The following is a 21,939-nucleotide window of genomic DNA, read 5'->3' as shown; positions in this document are numbered from 1 at the left end:
AAAATTACAATTTGAATATCTCAGTATCATTAAATTTATATATATGTCTAAATGAAATGTATTGGTCCATGATTATTATTGGATCCATTGAATAATGTTATAAAAGTGAAATATTCTTTACTACGATAACCAATCTTATGTTTGGCACAATAACATTTCAGATCACAAAATAATTTACAAATGTATAATTCCTTCCATGTTTTTTTAAATCTCATATTAATGACTGAACTGAAAATTATAAAAATATTGTCATAAGAGCAACTTTTGCTAAAATCATATTTTCCAAGAGCTTGATTTATTTTTAGCTAGACCTTTTGTATATGATTGTTCTTGGTCCCTGCACTCACTAGCTATGAAGCTGCCTTAATCCTTAACCTGACTCTTTGGACAGTGAATTCTATAGGCTCTGAGAACAAATGTCAGAATACAGTAGCCTGAACAAAGAATGCCTGCTTTCATTCCCAACTTTAGTTTTAGAATGTTTAAGAATAGCAATTCAGATGCTAAAGCCAATGAAGAAAAAGAGAGGATCTCAGTCCAAGACTACCATCGCAAATGACATCCAAGAGGAAAGCTATTAAAATGTAGGTAGGTATTCTCCTTATAGCAGACAGTTTGCTGGGTTAGTCTTCCTTCAAATCTCCTAGGAGTCTTCAGTCCTGGTATAGCAAATTACTGCAGACCTCCTGAGATCACAAAGGCTAGGGTTAAAGTCTGCATTATAGTAGACCAATAATGTCTGTTTTTATTATCATCAAACTGCCTGTGGTGTTCCGAGTATCACAAGAGCAATCCTGAAGTTGAGTACTTAAATATTAAATTTGTTATTCCCAGGGAGTGTGTCATGTATAACTTATCTTGGTTATTAATGAACTTAACTGTAGGACAATAATTATTTGTCAGACCTAAAATTTGTCTTTCCTAATACTTCTGAAGAGGCAACAAGTTTATAACTAACAAAGATGTCATTTATCCTAGGGATACCCTCACAATAAAACAGAGCCAATATAGTACGGCCTATTAGTTTTCTTTATAAAGGAGCCAATGAAAAATGACTCTTTCAGATAAAATCTCTCCTCACCGCTACCTCCCCCTGCTTCATACAGACTTTTTCAAGAGTTTTTATTTTTATAAAAATTGGAAGTTTCAGATAAACAGAATCTGCTTTTTGCCCTAAAAACTAAAGAATTATATGAATTACTATAAATATTCTACAACCTGCAAAATTGTAAAATAATTCAAAAACAATGAATGGTGCAGATAACAAAAAAGAATATACTTAACCTGGATACCCAGTAATTTTATTTATTTTATTTTATTGCCTATTTAACAGTCTGTTAAGTTTTCCTAATAGTGTCTCCGTTGCCTCCTCTGATCAAAATAATCACAGATACTTTTGATCACACAAAAAAAGGGTGGTCTCATAGGCTTACCCTAATTATTTAGCAGCAAGACTATTAATTAATAATATAGGCCTTCTTGAATTTGTTGCAAATTTAGAGTTATACAGCAATAGAATATTAAAGCTAATCAACAATTTTCTGAACAAATAAACACAGCAAAATTTTTCCTTATCATTTTATCAGCCCTATATCATTCTTGCTCTGTTAAATCTTGGGTTAGCAGTCTGCTTGCATGAAACCATCTGCTTCCATTCTAAAGAGTCCTGGCATGCCTGACTCAGTTCACTGGTACTGTATAAAAGTTACCTAAGCTCTATCTAAGCCTGTACCCAAGACTATTCTTTGAAGTGTCAATATTTCAAAGTTTCTCTGACATTCCTCCCTAGTATTCTGAATCTGCCTTTGTTGCAGACACAAACTATTGACTGTAGTTTATAGCCGAGCCTACTGCAAGCATCAGAGTAAAACAGAAACTCCATAGATAGCAGATACTTAATGGCTGTGCATCATTTGATGCTGTAATCAATAATATCAGAATAGAAGATAAGTAAAATTCTCTACTAGGATACAGTATCTAATTTTTTCTTTTTTTAAATATATTTATTGATTTCAGAGAGGAAGGGAGAGAGAGAGATAGAAACATCAATGAGGAGAGAGAATCATTGATCGGCTGCTTCCTGTACACCCCATACTGATGATTGAACCCACAACCCTGGCTGGGAATCGAACTGTGACCTCCTGGTTCATAGGTCAATGTTCAACCACTGAGCCACACCAACTGGACCAGTATCTAACTATTTCATAAATATTTTTATCAGTGTTTTCCCTGAGAGTAAAAGCATAGTGGACAGCTAGGGCATTGTCAAATCTCCAGGCACTTCCCATAAAACATAAAATTTCTGAAGTACTTATTTAATAACATTTTACCTATATGAATCGAACCTTAGGGCATACTGAGCATCTCTTCTCAGATATGACAGCAACTCCCCTCCCATGATACTCTTAATATGGGGACATTATCGAACAAACCTAATTATTTCTAAACATCTCTTTTTATAAGATAAAAGCACAAATCTTTATAATTTCCTAGAGGGCCCTCTAGGAAATTTGAAAGATAGTTTCAGGTGTAAAAGATATTCTGAAGTTTTGTTTTTGTTTTTCTAAATTTAGGCCTGCTTTTTAGAAGGCAAAATTAAAAGAGTTGTCAAAAAAGAATTGAGTACCTGATTTAGATAGGATCATGGGTATCTGAGAAACTACTTAGTTACCTAATTTTCAAACAACAATAAAATATTTGAAATCAATCCTCCCACTAAGAACAATTATAATAGCTATATTAACTTTTTTTAATTTTTAAAGAAAAGGAAAAGATAGAAAAAAAGTGAACCGCAGAGAATTAAAACTGGAATTCTTCATCATAGTTTTCTTCAATGCCTTTACTAATTCCTAAGCCAGGGAGAGGGAAGATATAATAGTATCAGAGGCCAAGAAACCAAGAATAAAACAGTAACTAATAAATTAATGAAGTGAACAGAATTTTTCAGTGTAGGAGTTCAGAGCCTGCCATAAAGGAGGGGCCTTGGCAGAAATTTCAGGTTTTCAGTTTAAACCCTTGAAAAGCTATGTTCTAGGAATAAGGACAAACTGGAAAAAAAAAAAAACAAGCCTTCTCAAAGACTGAAATCTCTCTCAAATTATCTCAATACTGGATTAGACCATAGTAATCTTAGTTTACCTTAACTGACTACCAGAAGTTTCTGGAGGAATATATTATCATCCAGAGCCTCTTCAATTTTTCCACTTCAATTTTTTGAATTACCAGCTAAAATTACTAAAAAACTAAGAAGAGAAACACAAGATAGAAAAGCCCTAAAAATGATGGACTTTAAAACAATGTAATTAATATGTTTAATAAAAAGGAATGACAAAATGAAGAATTTTACTAGAAAACTAGAATCTACTCATAAGAATTAAATGAAAATTTTAGAAAAGGGATGAAAAAAGGCATAAAAGACATATGGGATATGGTGAAAGGTCTAACATATATGTAATACGAGTCCAGAAGGAAAGGAGAAAGAGTAAGCAAAAGCAATATGTAAGAAGTATTGGCAAAGAGTTTTCCCAAATCAATAAAAGATATCAAGTCAGAAATTCAAGGAGCTCTGCTAATCTTAATCAGTATAAATAGGAAGAAACCATCCTTGAATAATTATAGCAAAACTACTGAAAGCCAAGGACAAAGAGAAAATCTTACCAAAGGACATATTTCCTTCAAAGAACCAACAGTAAAACAAACAGAAATGATTTAACCGGAAACGATGGTACTCAGAAACACTGGAATGGCATCTATAAAATGCTAAAAGAAAATAACTGCCTCTGTGGAACTGTGTATTCAGCAAAAATTTCCTTCTAAAATTAAGATAGGGACATTTTTAGTCAAACAAAAACTGAGCAGACCTATACTAAAGCAAGTTTTTTAGGCAGAAAGATTATGGAAGCATGGAAATGCAGAAAGGACTGAAAAGCAAAAAGGAAAAAGGAAAGGATTAATATGTAGGTAAATGTAAATGAGTGTTGATTGTATAAAATAATAATACCTTGAAAGGTTTAAAATATAAATAAAGTCCAGCTGGTGTGGCTTAGTGGTTGAGCATCAACCCATGAACCAGGAGGTCACAGTTCTATTTCCAGTCAGGGCACATGCCCACGTTGCAGGCTTGATCCCCAGTGGGGGACATGCAGGAGGCAGGCAATGGATGATTCGCTCTCATTCATTGATATTTCTATCCCTCTCTCCCTCTCCCTTCCTCTCTCTGAAATCAATACAAAACACATATAATAAATAAATATAAATATAAAAAGCATTATCTCTTTTGTTCAAGACTATATCCCCTGTACCTAGATTGGTACTTAGCATATAACAAGTGCTCAATAGATATTTATTGAATGAATGAATGACTGAGGAATGAATATTTGTCTTACACAAAGTCAACTTCACTAAAATAAGGTGGTTTTTTATTTTAATCTTATGAATTCATTTTATCTTCATTTTGAAAGTCTGGTATTCAAATGTCTGAAAATAAAGCGATTCTTTTTCATATTTGCAGGACTATCTCAAGCAGGTGCTGGATATTGACCTTCATGCTCAGATCCATTTCGGCAGGGTGTTTATGAAGCCAGGGTATGAAAATAATCTTGTTATCTCTTATATGGGCTTGGTTTGGCTTGCTTTAACTAACAAAGCTTTAAATGCTTTCCTCTTATATAGTCTATGATGGATTACCTATTTTAATAGAAGAAATATTATAGTAATAGAATTCTTTGCACAAGTGCAGCTCCTATCTGAAATGGGTATTCATCTTCCTTATGAGTCACTGAGTTTGGAATGAACAAAGCAAAGCAAGTTACCAAACCTTTTCCCCTTTAATTCCCATGTCTAGTTCGTGCTTTCTCTTTTTCTCTTTCTCTCCATACAGATTCTTTTTCTCTCTTTAAAAACATTTCAATATGAAAATTCTCAAACATACACATAAGTAGGAAGTACAGTGAAGCCCCATGAACCCATCACCTCGCTTCTGTAACTATCAACATTTTTTCATAATTGCTTCATCAGCCCATTCCACACCTTGTTGGGGGGACAAAGGGCTAGATTATATTAAAGCAAATTCTAGACATGTCATTTTTATATACATCTCAAATAATAACAGCAGCAGCAGTATCCTCTTATGTAAGTAATCACAGTGGTATTGCCTCGCCTAACAAAATAAATAAGAATACTTTAACATCTAATACCCTGATCATATTCAGAATTCTCCTATGTGTTAAGAAAAAGAATACCTTCTTATAATTGTTTCGTTTGCATTAGGATTCAAGTCAGTGCTCTCATTGTATTTGGCTGTTAAAGAACATTTACTGTCCCCCTCCTTTTTTGTCATGCCATTGACTTGTTGAGGAAACTGAATGAATCATTTGTCCTAAACGAATGGATTGGGCTGATTGTGTTTGTGGTGGTATTTAATTTGTTCCACTCTCTCCAGGATATTCTGTAGACTAGAAGTTAGGTCTAGTGCAGGGGTGGGCAAACTTTTTGACTCGAGGGCCACAATGGGTTCTTAAACTGGACCGGAGGGCCGGAACAAAAGCATGGATGGAGTGTTTGTGTGAACTAATATAAATTCAAAGTAAACATCATTACATAAAAGGGTACGGTCTTTTTTTTTTTTTTTTTTAGTTTTATTCATTTCAAACGGGCCAGATCCAGCCCGCGGGCCGTAGTTTGCCCACGGCTGGTCTAGTGGCTTGATTAGATAAAGATTCAACTTTGTTTCCTTTGTAAGAATATTTAATAAGTAGTATTTTATATTGCTTCTTACTACCTCCTAGGAGGAAAAAAAATAACCAAATACTAAGATTTTGCACATTTCCTAAAAACTAATAACTCCCTAAGGAAGGACTGATGGAAGCTCTATAATCAATTGTAAATCTTTAAAGAATATCAAACATTGGTGTTGATGAAATATGTGTGGCCATGTCTTCAAGCAGTTGTGTACCTATTCAGACCCCTGCTACTCTGTAAACCTTTGGTTCCCTATTCAAAGGCTCAGTGTGTGGGTGAGCATTCCAGCACCACCTCCATGCCATCAGGGACAATAACAATAATGCTGTAGTTCAGAATTATACTCTGATGGGTGCTCATGTGAACCCCAAGAGAGAGTAGAGGTGAGACTTACAGTTAGGAGCTGTGGGAACTATTACCATATTCCAGAAGCCTTTTTTAAGAGTCCCTAGCCCTTGTAATCTCCCTGATTTATTGGGTACTCATGTTTAAATTAATCTCAGCACCTATGATGTATAATTTTAGCGCTGTTTTTATTTTCAGTCTTTTATTTACCATTTACTTCAACTTTGGGACTTCATCAGTTCCCTTAAAGTCATAACCCCTGTGACTTCACTCATTGTTCTGTTACATTCTTATCTCAGGAGGGGAATTGAACAATAAGTGTTGAGTTCCAAGGAAATGGTTTCCCAGAGCTAAAAAAGACAGTCTAGCAATAGGACACTCATGACAGCAATGCATGACAACAAAATGTTTTGTTGTAATGGAATCTTTTTTAAATTAGTGCCTTTAGATAAATCATAGTACCTGTCTGCAAGATGCAAGATGATTTGAATTGGCTTTAAGTATAGTAGATGGAAAGTATTATGCACTCCCTCCTCACTCTTATTATGCATGTTAGTTTGCTATAGTAAAGTGGTTTAGAATTTTAAATGAGCTTCCTTTACTTGGCCAGAATTTTATACTTGTCTAAAGGTAAGATTTTAAAGATAATTGCTGCCTAATAGTACAAGAACAAATATAAAACCTCAGAACACTTTAGTCTTGCTCTTCCCACATACAGTGCATTTAGAATGTAACTAACCTCTTTCATTTTAAACACAGAGATACTCAAAAAAAGCATTTGGATTATTATCAACCAGATCTACTAATCACAATTTTTATGAGTCATCTACAGTGAACATAGCTGTTTTCGAAAATGCATCTTGGAAATTATTTTCATCATACAGTAACAATCATTGCCAAATAACCTGTCCATAAATCAATATGACAATCTAATCTCATCTTTCTAAACTACATCAAAGAATTAAAAAGTAAGCAAAAAAAAAGCCCTCAGAGTAATCAAAAATAGATGTTATGAAGTCTATATACAGCATACCCTTTATACAGAGCCTCATCAAATTATGAATCATACAGTTAGACAAAACTTGGTTCAAATCTGTGTTTCCCTACTTAGTAGCTGAGTGATTTGGGGCATTGTTAATCTCTCAGTTTCCTCATCTATAAAATGGGACGATAATTATCGCCTCATGAGATTACTGTGAAAATTAAATGAGATAATAGATGTAGTTAATAGAACTTTTTAAAAATAGTAACTTTTATTATTGTTATTATCATTCCAACAATATAACTATTACTATTTTCTGGTTCACAAACCTAAGCAAGCTTTAAGGGTCGAGATGATGACAGTCTAGCATTAAGGGAAGCCACAGAAAAACACTAGTTAAAAACAAAAACAAAAACAGATGCCCGTGGCCGGTGGCTCGGCTGGTTAGAGCATTGTCCCATACACCAAAAAAAGTTGCAGGTTTGATTCCTGGTCAGGGTACATACCTAGGTTTGTGGGTTTGATACCTGGTCGGGGTGCGTATGGGAGGCAACCAATGTTTCTCTCTCACATCTATGGTTTATAAGTGAAAAGACCACAAAATACCCTTGTGACCCAAAATCACTGTATTATAGAAGAGTAGAATAAGTTAATAATAAAGGCTGTAAATCATCAAAAAATATTATGACCCAGTTTTGAAAGCCCAACCTGCAAAAACAGTAAAAATAAAACAAATTTGGGTGCTTAAAAAGATAATTTTTCAACTATAGGAAACTTCATCACTCCCTAAGGATTCTACATCACTCAAGTTTCATTAATACAATAAAAATTATAGCTGAAATTCTATGTAAAGGATAGGCAATAGAAAAAAATTACTATTCTTAACTTCCCACCTTCTCCATGCCACTCACACTTAACCCTCTCCATACCCCTCATGGTAAAGATTCATGTCAGAAACTTGAGAAAGTATAATATGGGAATTTTTAATATTTTTATTGCTTTAATTATATTCTAGTCATGGTTTTTTATTTATTTTGGCATTTCAAAACACTCCTTTCATAGTAGGGAAGTTCTTATGTTTATTGCTGAGTACAGTTTTAAAGGGTTGAGAAATACTCCTTTTGAGCAATAGGCAGTTATCTGATAGGCATGTATTATGAGGTAACCTTCTGATAATAAGAATGATTGTTATGAATCACCAGCAACAATAGTATAGACATTAGTAGCTAGGTGGGTGGAGAAACTCCAGGACTTGGGGATACTCTTCTATGACATTGGTAGGAAGGGAGAAAAGTAAGCTACAGAAAACCAAGGAGTTTGGTTACTTGGAAATAGTAGATGCAAAAAACAAATTAATTTACATGCTCTTGAAACACTTCAGGATATAAAGATTTAAAGAATCAACAGAGAAGTATTTTTATATAACAAGCTTTCTGTTAGAAGAACCACGTAACAAGAAAACTGGAGTACTGAATTTACCTGTTATACTACTTTACAGAACTAATAATCTTCTTTTTTTCTCTAGCCTGCCAACGACATTTGCAACTTTGGATATTGATGGTGTAAGAAAAATAATTTTTGCACTACCAGGTAAGAATAATTGAAACAGTTTATTTTACCTTTTCTGGAAAAAAAAAATGACCAAAAATGATTTTGAATCCCAAGTGACCAGTCCCCTATCAGAGTACTTGATTTGGAATCTAAATGACGTGGGCTCAAGTCCCAGCTTTACTTACTTGCTGAATCACTTAACTCACTGACGGTGTTTCTTCATCTATAAAATGGGGCTAATTACTACTTCACAGGGTTGGTGTGAAAGTCAAATTAGATAGTATATTTCACAGCACGTTCCAAACCGTAAAATGATAACCAAGTACTAGCTGTCACTGGATCTTTCTAGGGCACCTGCTTTTCCTTATAGGAGATCAGTCAACGTTAGCAGCCTAACTGTGCTCAAGGGGCCAAAGGGCTGTGAACCACAATGCAAATGCTAGAACAAAAAAATACACAATTGCTTTTGGTTTGGGCCACATTTGGACCATAGGGAGGGGGGTGAGCAACGTGGAAGGAGGGGCTACTAGTATTGGTGCTTCTCAGCCAAAATCCCAAGTATCATCAGTCTGACCACATCACTGTCCTCACACTCACTGCCAAGTGAGCAGAAACCCACAGGTTCAGATAGTGGTTATTTCAGCAGGGAAGGGGATGCGAATAAACTTTTTAATGTGTTTCTGTATTTTCTAAAAAGCCAAGTGGTTCCATTCACAAGGACTTTTAAATTCAGCTTTTTATCGATTTTTGGCTGTGTATTTAAAGCCATGCTTTTAAAGCCATGACTCATCTTGAAAAATTCTAAAGCAGTTGAGAAGTTTTGTATATCAGCTTGGTTTTTTTTTCCAACTTCAACAAAATTATCCTCTAATCTATAACAGTGTCCCATTCCCTCTTTTTTTGACACAGGTTCCTTCAGAAAATAACCTACTTATTTTTTTATAACCTACTTATTCCTTTGAGATATTTATTTGCTTTTTATATTAAATAAGCCTCAAAATAGAGATATAAAGAAAAGAAAGCAAGCAGAAAAAATATAGGACTTAAAAATCATTTTTAAAGCCCCAAAGAATTTATAAGCAAAAAAGAGATTAGATTTCTATCATACAGGAAATTTTAAGAGAGATGACATGTAAGGAAAGTAGTCTTCAAGTTTTATCTGTAGTATAGAACTACTTGGGGCCCTTAATATATCCTTAGATATTCTAAAAACCATTATATAAAACTATGATCCTCTGTCTGGTTTTAATTTGCCTAGAAGACACTGCTTACTTTGTCTACAGAAGCTATGACTCAGCCTATAGCCCATCAGTGACAAAAGGATGTTACAGTGGGAGACTAGTTCACCATTTCTGAGGAAGTACTGTTTGTCTACCAAAGAAGTTATAATTAACCTATATTCAAATTACTACTTTCATTTGAAATTTTCTCTGCTCAGCCTGAATAAACCTAAAGAGGGCAGCAGGAGCTCACATGTTCAGACTGTAAAACCAGGAAGAGGTTCCTTTTACAAGGATTTTAAAATTCAGAATTGTATTTCTGCTTTCCCAAGGGCCATGCATGTAAAGCCATTAGTAGGCTTCATAAGTTTTAAAGCAGTTTAAAAGTTTTGTGTATCGACTTGCTATTTTTGTAACTTTTTAAAATTACTGTATAACACATTCACTATAAAAACTTTAGAAAATGATGATAAGCATTGAGAAATGTTATCCATAATCCTCTTCCCCCTGAAATAACCACTATCCAAAATTTTCTATATCAGTCCCAACAGTCCTATTTTTATAGAGTAATTTTATAAAGAAATAGCAATTACAGGAATTCTGTAATCATTGTTAAATGAACTGTGTTTTTTTCCAGAAAAAAATATTTATTTGTATTTTTGAGGCAAGAAAAGCAATTGATTTTTTTATTGTTTAAAGTATTACATATGTCTCCTTTTTCCCTGATTGACCCCTCCCTCGCCACTCCTACCCTCCCCCACAAGCCCCCACCACCCCAGTGTCCCTGTCCATCGGTTATGCTAATATGCATGCATACAAGTCTTACCGCCCTCCACACACACACACACCGCTGCTGTAGTTCTGTTGGACAACTCATTTTCCATTGAAATAATAAGTATCACTCATCACCTTTTACAACTTAAAAAAGATATTAACTACTTGTAGGTAGAAGAAAATTAAAAGTATGGTTTTAGCTAATAAGAGGCCAAAATAACCATTGCCTTTTACTTTGATGATACAATTAGCAGCACATAGCCAGGCCAAGGGAAACTAGAAATCTAATAGCCCATCTTATATCTCTAGTATATACATACATATTCACATACTGCAAGAGTCCACGGCCAGCGTGGCTTTCGCGGGTTCAAAGGCTTGGAGGAAGAGCTGACACACAAATGATACACAAGACGAAATATTATTTTTAATACCAGGGGAACCAGAGGACAACTAAAGCATAGCAGTCAAGTTCTCCCTGATGCTTCTTTCCCAGCTTCATTGATTAGCTAGAATACACAATTGCCTTTAGGAATGCAGACAGACATATCAATGGTAATGTTTAGTAAACAGTAAGATTGTCAGGTTTTGGGGCGTTTGCTTTAGACCATTGACTCAACAGCAGGTAATAAAATGTAGATATTCACCCTGTGAATATCAAAAGGAGTCCTGGTCAACCTTCTGCCAGACTCCTCACATTTATATCAATTACTGTTGATCTTGGTCTCCAGCAACATACAAAGGTATAAAAGTATTAATAAAAATAGAATTTTAGAACCAGAAGAATATTGAGAATCATATAGTCCAACCTTTATTTTGTGAATTAGTTAAGTTAGACTCAAAAGGTTTGGAACTCACCAGGGTCACAGCTTGGTTAGTTAATATACCACACAAGAAACTACTATAAATGTGTTTTTCTCAGCCCAGTCATGTTTTCACAATGTACCTTTCCTATCTTTAAAGTGCATGACACAATCAGATTCCTTCTTGGAGAGGTACAATTGAATTTCTCAAATTTTTATTATAACTCTAAAAGAAATTGGTGTTTGAATTAGTCCGCTCAGGCTGCCATAACAGAATATCACAGACTAGATAAATGGGTTATAGATAACAGAAATCTGTTTTCTCACAGTTCTACAAGCTATATGGACGCAAATTTGGTTTCCATTGAGATTTTTCTTCCTGGCTTACAGATGGCTACCTTCTCTCTAGGCCCTCACATGGCCTTTCCTCTGTGCACAGGCACGCCTAATGCCTTTTCCTCTTTTTATAAGGACACTGGTTCTATTGAATTAGGGCCTCACCCTTATATCTCATTTAATTTTAATTACCTCTCTAAAAGCCCTATCTCCAAATAAAGTCACATTGGGGGTTAAGACTTCAACAAATGAATGGGAGGGAAAACAACACAACTCAGTCCATGCAGTATTTATCTTCAAGTCCTTCACATTTTAAATCATTTAGTTTTATTTTTTAAACTTAAAGAAATGTCTATTTTGGGGGAATATGGATATTTTTTATGCTTATCCTACTTTGTAATTTTCTTTGTATTGAGCATATATTACTATGGAAGTTTTCAAACATAATAATAGCAAGTAGACAACTATAAAAAGGGGAAGGGGTGAGTGGGGGGAGACATCTGTAATAGTGTAAACAGTTAAAAAAAATAGCAAGTAGAAACTGCTTTAAAACTTACCAAGATTGGTAATGGCTTTCAATGTATAGCTCTCAGAAAAGAAGAAATAAATGGTGTTAACCTCTGGATATCAGAAGTCTGCATTTCATTGGTAGACCCAGAAGGTTGTACCCTCTATGGCATTTGCTTGACTATACATCTATTCTGGCATCCTTTTGGGGTTCAAGGTGATTCAGACGAGAAAGACAAGTAGTCATGTCACTATGATACCTAAAGGTATAGACAGTCATAATTGTTCGGTAAATTTATGTGGATACTACAATAACTGCATGGTTGACTTTCAGGGAATCCTGTGTCAGCCGTGGTCACCTGCAATCTCTTTGTTGTGCCTGCACTGAGAAAGATGCAGGGCATCTTGGATCCTCGGCCAACCATCATCAAAGCCAGGGTAATGTTTTCTAATGACCAGGAACCAAAATAGAAGCCTAGTAACAGTTAAGGATATGATCGAGATCTAGAAACATCTCGAGTTTTATATTAGTTTTGAGAGGAAATGGGATTATAGTCTCTCCTTTGTGATAGAAAATAGAGGAAAAGGCCCCTTTTATTCCCCTCCCACATTATTTAATGACTTCTAACGTGAACAGTTTTTTCCAGCAAGAAATCCATATGGTAATGGAGATATAATGACAATTTGATGCAACTGATTCTTGTTTCTTAAATTAATATAAATATCTCCTTCAAAACAACCCCATTTTGTAGATGAACAAACAAGTATCAGAAAGCAAAATAACTTGCTAGTACAGCCATCAGTTAGCAGTAAAGCTGGAAGTACAACCTAGGTATGGGTACCATCCCATTCCAACATTTGTTCCACTGTACTCCTACAAACCAATCAGTGCATTGTTGTGGTGGGGGGTGAGGGAGGGCGGGAGACACCTGCTTAAACACTTAGCAGATCACACAGCCATGCGAATAGCTCTTGTAGTTAGTACTGGAGAACACACAAACAGGGAGATATTCAAAGAGAGATTTTGCCCTCAAACACAAAATAATTTAGGAATAATCACAAGTTAAACCCCAATTGATATGAAATAGAGTATAAACATAAGATTAAGTGAAAGTGTGGAGTGTGATTTAATCAAGAAAAACACCCTACAATTGAATTATATTCTAGACTCCAGAAGAAAAGCATGGGTTGTCAGAGTGAATAATTAGAATACTTAAAAACATAGTCACCAGAATGGATTGGACACAGACTTACTTAAATCAAAATTTCCAATTTTAATTGCATCATCCAATCTAAGCAATATCTTTGTTAGTTAGAGCTATAGCCTTTCTATATCATTTTAAGGTAAAGTGATTTAAATGATTATTATGGTAATAAAAAAATGTTAATTCTTGCTCTGGCCAGTGTGGCTCAGTTGGTTGAGCATTACCTTATGCACCAAAAGGTCACTGGTTCGATTCCAGGCCAGGGCACATGCCTAAGTCGTGGGCTACATGCCCAGTAGGTGACGAGTAGGAGGCAGTGTATCAATGTTTCCCTCACATCAATGTTTCTCTTTCTTCCTCTCTTTTTTTCTCTCTCTCAAATCAATAAAAACATATTTTTAAAAATTAGACCCAATCTTTTCATCTGCCTCTTCCCGAACTATGAATACCAACTTCTTGGCCTTCTTTTCTCTTTTCATCAGAGCAACCCAACCTCTGGATTTCCTGTATTAAGAATACAAGGTGGGCCCTACCTGGTTTGGCTCAGTGGATAGAGCATCCACCTGTGGACTGAAGGGTCCCAGGTTCGATTCCAGCCAAGGGCACATGCCTGGGTTGTGGGCTCGATCCCCAGTGGGGGTGTGCAGGGGGCAGCCAATCAATGATCCTCTCTCATCATTGATGTTTCTATCTCTCTTCCCTCTCCCTTCCTCTCTGAAATCAATAAAAATATATATTTTTAAAAAGAATATAAGGTAGCAGTGGTGGAAACAGCAGAATACCAAGATAATTTTCATGTCCACTCTATTCTTTGCACAAACTCCACCACCCTCTAGTTCTAAGAGATGATCCCAAAATGATCAAATTTGTTTTATTTTCCTCTCTATTCTGTAGTTATCATGTGATGTAAAACTGGATCCTCGCCCAGAATACCATCGGTGTATACTGACTTGGCATCACCAAGAACCACTGCCTTGGGCACAGAGTACAGGTTAGTCATTCACACCTACAAGTACATCTGTGCACTTATTCTGCTAAAATCACATGTATATAACCTCCTTCCTTGGGTATACACAATTTGGAATTATTATATATTTTCCTTTTTGGAAGATTAGATGAATTCAATATTCTTAAACATACAGTATAACAGGACAAAAGAGTAAAAAAAATTATAATAAATATTTAGTTATCCATTAGTTCAACCGGTAAGTTCTGAGCATAATTTTGGTTGTAGGAAAAGGAAAGACTGTGGCTATGCCACCTTAAAACATGAGAATAAAGCCCAATTATGATGTGATTCCCTAGAGCAGCGGTTCTCAACCTGTGGGTCGCGACCAATGAAAATACATCCTGCATATCAAATTCATAACAGTAGAAAAATTACAGTCTGAAGTAGCAACGAAAATAATTTTATGGTTGGGGGTCACCATAACATGAGGAACTGTATTAAAGGGTCGCGGCATTAGGAAGGTTGAGAACCACTGCTCTAGAGCCTCCACTATACCCTAGATCTTGTTAAAATTTAAGGACTAAGAAATCGATATTGATAATTCAGAGTTCTATAGTTACCTCTTCTAGACTTTAAACTTTTATCCCCAACTTCTCTAGTCATATTTTACCTAACTTTTGATGTAACGCCAGTAAAATTGTATTGCTCTTGAAACAAAAGTCCTGTCAAGTGCAGATATCAACTAACACTGTGACAGGGGCCTTGCCATAAGAAAGTAGGACTCTAAGCAAGTTACTTCAACTCGTTTGAGTCTTGTGAGAATTAAATAAAATATTTAAGTAAGCCTGGCCAGTGTGGCTCAGTGATTGAGCATCGACCCATGCACCAAGAGGTCACTGGTTCAATGCCTGGTCTGGGTTGCAGGGTCAATGTCCATCAGGGGGCGTGTGGGAGGCAATTGATCGATGATGTTTCTCTCTCATCAATGTTTGTATCTCTCTCAAATCAATAAAAACATTTTTTTAAAAGATGGTTAAGTAAAGTGCCTATCGCCTTGTCTGGCACTTAGTAAATACTACTAAAGAAATGGTAGCCGCTGCTATTATTATCATTATTTTAATAGATTTTAAAAGTCTTTCTTTTTCAGACACACATAGTAGTTCAGGCTGAAGAGGAAAATTCTGTGGTGTTTTGCATCATGCTATAAATTCCTGGTTTATTCTTTTAAGCAATAATTTTTAATGTTTATTTTTAGAGTTTAGTGGCAAGGTAGTAGGGTACAGTAGCAAGGCTACCTGAAAAGGGTACTGGGAAGTCTGTTCGTATCTCTTCCTCTTGAAGACCTATGTTTCTATTAATGGGTTCTTACTTTGGTACGAACTAGAGGAGCTCCAGATGTATCCATAGTGATGCTTCTGCTGCTGCAATGAGAGTATTTCTTTCTAGGTAATCAGATGAGCAGCCGTCTGATGAGCATGCGCAGCGCCAACGGATTGTTGATGCTACCTCCAAAGACAGAGCAGTACGTGGAGCTCCACAAGGGCGAGGTGGTGGATGTCATGGTCATCGGACGACTATGATGGTCACCAGCGGAGAAAGCTTTGATGCATGTCCACATATCATTGACTGTATCCTGTAATATGCAACGGCACAGCTAGTTTTTCTGATTTGGATAAAAGTTGATCTGTATAGTCAACATCTTGAACTATATTTCAAAAGAATTTAAATACCTTTTAAAGAAAAAAAACACCTAAAAATAAATCTTAACAGATAACTCTATTCTGATTATATCAAAGCAAATTTTTCCTTTCTTGCAAATTGCTTTGTGTGTTCAATGCTAGGTCTGATAGCGATAGCTTTTAGTAGACAGCAGTAGGTGCCTGCAGAACTTGTGTTTTTCTCATCTTTAAACAACTACTTATGCTCTCAAATCAAGGCTGTCTGCTTATTTATACTAGCGTAGGCAACACTTGGATTTCCCTTCTTAGTATGCTTCATAACCGCTTTACAGAGAGCTTTCGCTTGTTCTTTATCATGTATCTCGTGTTTATGTGCACAGTGCCAACAGAAGAGCGACTGGGGGAGGCCCTGCCCTGCCTCCAGGAGAGCCATCCCTCGCAGAGCTTCCGGGAAGTTTCTCACCCCAGGAGCCTCATGGCACAGTACTCTTGGGCAGTAACTGGATACCTTTTATTTGAACAATCTAACTGGGGGGAAATGCTTCCTTAAGTGCTGACAGCCTTTTTAACCAATACATTTAAAATTGTACAGAAAAAAAACCACATAAAATCAAAGACTGATCTTGTACAGATATTAGTGTTACCAGCATTCATGTGGAAATCAAGAGCAAAGAAAAAATAATGATAACTCTGTACCATAACATTTTCTGTAATGATACTGAAACTTAATGAATAAAAAAAATCCTTGATCATTATATAAAAATCCATTGTGTTGGCCTTGTTATTAAACATTGTCATGTATTCTCATGGGGTTCTGCCTGGATAAAAGGCATATTTAAGATGACTCAGCAAGATTAGGTGATATAAAGGAGATGTAAAGTGTGGCTTTATATAACTATATTTTACTACAGTATTGTGGTCTGTAGCTTTGTGAAAATACAGAATAGAAGACAGTAGGGAACCTGTGGTTGGTCTGGTGTTTCCAGTCATAGCTAGAGAATAAAGAGCAAGTTTAGAGGAAAGATAGTTGATAATTTAGGAGCAAATAACTAAATTCTTATGCCATAAAAACAAATTTCAAACATCTACAGTTCTTTGGAATGGAGGGGAAACGTAAGTAGTGCACCAGGAAATGTCAGATGAGTACCTTTTTTTATCATGTTTGAAAGGATGTGAGAAATGGAAATAATCTGTGCTGATCATAGAAAATGCAACAAATGAAATATAGTTTATCCATGTGGTTCCTTTAATAAAAATTGAAGGGCACTTTTCAAATAGTAACAACAGGACACTGAATATGCTGTAGGTTATTCTTAGTAAAACAAATGATAAAAATTGCCCTCTTAGTAAACAAAGTACCAAGTGATGATGATGAATGAAACCAAGTTGTAAACAACAAATATTTGATTCTAATATTTCATATCTCCAGAGTTGAAAATATAATGTCCTATATTTCAAGTTTTATACTTGCAATTAAAGAAGATAAGGTTAGTTAATAGAGGTCAAGTGAAAGATTATGAACAGGGATTTACCTATATTCATTCAAGAAATATTTATTAATCATCTAATATGTGCTTGGGAACAACGTATATCATGCTGCTATTTACAAAGATGAATGGAGATAGTAGCTAACATTAAACTCCATCAAGGGAAAAAACAAAACACATAATATTTGATATGTTTGATACTTGAAAATACATGGTAGAGTGTGTAGAATATGATAAATGGCATGATTCAGGTTTAAAGAGTTGGAGAAGTTCAAATGATTACCTCCTATAAGGTAAGATTTTAAGGGATAAGATGGCATTTTAGTGGGTCTTAAAGGAAGTGTATAATTTTAAAGATGATGCAGGAAAAAGGCATTCCAGAAACAGAATTATGGACAATTAGTAATTATTTCTATTATAAAATGTAAGCCCCATGAGGGAAATAATTTTGTTTATTTTATTCACTTACATTATCCCAAGTCCATAGAAGATTTGCTGGCATATGTGTAGGCATCAGTAAATATTTGTTCAATGAAATACATTATATAGAGCTTACTATATGCTCATTACTTTTCATTTGTTTAATTTTCACAACAACCCTGAAAGGATTATTATTTCTATACTAGATGCCTGATGCACGAAATTTGTGCAAGTTTAGGCCTGCCTTCCCCCGGCTGCCGGCACGGGCTTCCCTCTGGCACCCGGAACCGGGGCTTCCCTCTGGCACCCGGAACCGGGGCTTCCCTCGCAGCCCCGGCTTTGTCCGGAAGACATTCAGTCTAATTAGCATATTAGGCTTTTATTATTATAGATTACAAATGAGAAAATTAAGGCACAAAAAGATTTAAGCAACTTGTCCATGGTCACACAGCTAGTAGGAGGAGGAGCCAAGATTCAAATTTAGCAATCTGGCTTGAGAGTCTGTATTCTTAAACACTAAGCTAAAGAAACAGAAAATTGATAAAGAAGAGGGGAGGGCCATTGGAGCATCTTAGTGTGGAGTGTTGGAAGAAAAAATCCATGAATGGAATGGAAGGGAGAGCATTTTGTAGAAGAAAACAAACCAGGTAGAGCAGTGTTCCAAAAACTAAGGAGGAGAGTTTCAAAAAGAAATGATAATAAATTATAAAAAAGAAATGTCAAGAAAGATGAAGGCTCAGAAAGATTTGTTGATTAGGCAATTGTTGGTGAGCTACATAAGTGCAATTCAATAATGGGTTTAGGGCAAAAGCCAGGTTACAAAATGGAAACTGTAAATTTGTGCATAAGGAAAATAGACACAGGATGGTAGCTTAAACCAGAAACAAGGTGGAGGAAACATTTTTGTGAGTTTGGTTATGAGAAAAGAGAAACAACAGTAGCAGGCATATTAAAAATTCCAGAGTAAGGTTTCAGATGGAGAAAGAGGAGGAAGGAAGGGCTGGCTTTCAGCGCCCTCGTGGCCCAATTAGGCTGGAAAAGAAAAGAAACATTTTTCCTTCTGAGTTAGAAAAGGGAAAAATATGAATACGCTTGAAACAAATACAAAGGGAATTTATATTTTAATTGAATTTACTGGGGCAACATTGGTACACAAAAGCATTCAGGTTTCAAGTGAACAACTCAACAAAACATCATCTGCACAAAGCATCATGGTGTCTATTGCCCCTAGCAAAGTCTCTTTCCATCCCCTTTCCCCACCTCCACTTCCACCCCACCCCTCTTTTTCTCTGGCTAACACTACACTGTTGTCTATGTCTAGGTGTTATAGATATATACTAAATATACTAGAGGCCTGATGCATGAAATTTGTGCAAGAATAGGCCTTCCTTCCCCCAGCTGCCGGCACCAAGTCCCTTATAGCACCTGGGACCCGGGCTTCCCTCACAGCCCCGGCTTCATCCATAGGGTCGACTGGAAGGACATTGGGTCTAATTAGCATATTATGCTATATATATTTTTTCACTAGAGGCCCGATGCACCAAAATTCATGCACTCAGGGGGGTCCCTCAGCCCAGCCTGCGACCTCTCGCAGTCTGGGACCCCTCGGGGGATGTCCGCCTGCTGGCTTAGGCCTAAGCCGGTAGTCAGACATCCCTCTTGCAGTCCGGGACCCCTCACTCCTTACCGCCTGCCTGCTCGCTGCCCCTTACACTGGCTAGCTGCTCCTTAGCACTGCTGTGGAGGCAGGAGAGGCTCCTGTCACCACCGCTGCACTTGCCAGCAGTGAGCCCGGCTTCTGGCTGAATGGTGCTCCCCCTGAAGGAGTGCACTGACCACCAGGACACAGCTCCTGCATTGAGCGCCTGCCTCCTGGTGGTCAGTGCACATCATAGCGACTGGTCGGTCCGCCATTTGGTTGATTTGCATATTACCCTTTTATTATATAGGATGTGTGTGTGTGTGTGTGTGTGTACGCGCGCACGCATGTTTTGTTTAATCCCTTCTTTTATCCAGTCCCCAACCCCACTTATCTCTGACAGCTGTCCGTTCCACATATCCATACCTCTGTTTCTATTTTGTTCATCAGTTAATTTTGTTCACTAGATTCCACATATAAGTGAGATCATATGACATTTGTCTTTCTCTGACTGGCTTATTTCGCTTAGCATCACAGTCTCCAGTTCCATCCATGTTTTCACAAAAGATAAGATCTCCTTTTTTTTTTTTTTACAGCTGAGTAGTGTTCTATTGTGTAAATGTACCACCACTTTTCGTAGCCATTCATCTACTGATGGGCCCTTGGGCTATTTCCAGATCTTGGCTGTTAGAAATAATGCCAAGGAATGAACATAGGAATGCATATATTCTTTTGAATTAGTGTTTTTATGTTTCTTAGGATATATTCCCAGACGTGGGATGGCTGGGTCATAAAGAAGTTCAATTTTTAATTTTTTTAAGAAACTCCATACTGTTTTCCATAGTGGCTGCACCAGTCTGCATTCCCACCAACAGTTGTACAAGGGTTCCCTTTTCTCCACATCCTTGCCAGCGCTTGTTTGTTGATCTATTGATGATAGCCATTCTGACAGGTGTGAGGTGATATCTCATTGTGTTTTTCATCTGTATCTCTCCAATGATTAGTGACATTGACATTTTTCATATGTATATTGGCCTTCTGTATGTCTTCTTTGTAGAAATGTCTATTCAGGTCCTTTGCCCATTTTTTAAGTGGGTTGTCTTCTTGGTGTTGAGTACTATACATGCTTTATATATTTTAGAAATTAACTCCTTATCACATGTATCATTGGCAAATGTATTCTCCCATTTAATTTAAAAGTTACGATTTAATGAAATAGTTCTACTTGACACAGTGGAAGTTTCAATGTCATCTAATCTATTTGCATTATTTGACCGAAATTATTTTAGAATTACACATATATGATGTTTTATATTCTTTGTCTTAGTAGTTGGCGTTTAAATAAAAGACTATAGAAGATGTTTTTAGATTCCTACTTAAAGCTGTGTGGAAGGTAAGAAGCTCCTTTTTAACCTGCTTTTTTGGTTCTATTGTGTGGGTTGTTTCATATCACACAATGAAGAAAAGAATATAAGCAGTTTAGTTTAGAAAGTAAATGCTGTTAAGTGATGTTGCATATTATAGCAAATGGATTCTTTGAATGGCTTTCATTTTTTCAATTATTTGCCAACTAAAGTTTGTGGATCTAACCCGTGATGAACTCTTGATCTTCATGAAATCCTAACAAGGTAAGTCATTATCATTCCCAATTATATAAAGTGGATATTTATGTAAGTGCAGAATTCAACGCAGATAAACTACGTATCTTGTTATTCCAATGATGATGGATCGAAGTTAATAATACATTGCATTTTAACTTGCTTATAAGAAATATTAAGCCTGGCCGAAACCGGTTTGGCTCAGTGGATAGAGCGTCGGCCTGCGGACTGAAAGGTCCCAGGTTCGATTCCGGTCAAGGGCATGTACCCGGGTTGCGGACACATCCCCAGTGGGAGATGTGCAGGAGGCAGCTGATCGATGTTTCTCTCTCACCGATGTTTCTAACTCTCTATCTCTCTCCCTTCCTCTCTATAAAAAATCAATAAAAAATATATTTAAAAAAAAAGAAATATTAAGCCTGACTCTATAACAGAAAGGTATAGTTACAGAGTGCATCAATAACTCAGCCTACAACCAAAGAGTTAAAGAATTGCTCAATTCTGGCCATTTTGTATGGTCAGTTACCAATATTTCTCCTGTAGTCTTTTGCAATAATAATTTATTAAATAAGCATTTATTACATTTTAACAATAGTATGCCTGTCTCCATGTTAGGCATTGAGGATACAATGATGAAGGAGAAAAAAACTGATATCCAACTGGAGGACATAGCTTATGAGAAAGCAAAACAAATTTTTGTAAATATAG

At 36.2% G+C, this 21,939-nt stretch overlaps 1 protein-coding gene across 1 annotated transcript in view; it reads left to right on the top strand.

The window, feature by feature from the left end:
- Nucleotides 1–16,843, top strand: part of LOC102769304 (gephyrin) — a 19,444-nt gene extending 2,601 nt beyond the window's left edge. Inside the window, exons 2-6 of the mRNA XM_006760785.2 lie at nucleotides 4,511–4,584; nucleotides 8,592–8,656; nucleotides 12,589–12,692; nucleotides 14,354–14,450; nucleotides 15,855–16,843. Coding sequence (XP_006760848.1) covers nucleotides 4,511–4,584; nucleotides 8,592–8,656; nucleotides 12,589–12,692; nucleotides 14,354–14,450; nucleotides 15,855–15,988 — 474 coding nt within the window. The 3' untranslated portion in view covers nucleotides 15,989–16,843. The remainder of the gene's footprint in view (nucleotides 1–4,510; nucleotides 4,585–8,591; nucleotides 8,657–12,588; nucleotides 12,693–14,353; nucleotides 14,451–15,854) is intronic.
- The last annotated feature ends 5,096 nt before the right edge of the window (nucleotides 16,844–21,939 follow it).

This window comes from Myotis davidii, unplaced genomic scaffold, assembly GCF_000327345.1.
Source record: "Myotis davidii unplaced genomic scaffold, ASM32734v1 scaffold17, whole genome shotgun sequence".
In the NCBI taxonomy this organism is placed as follows: Eukaryota; Metazoa; Chordata; class Mammalia; order Chiroptera; family Vespertilionidae; genus Myotis; species Myotis davidii.
This window is presented reverse-complemented; position numbering and strand designations above follow the sequence as displayed.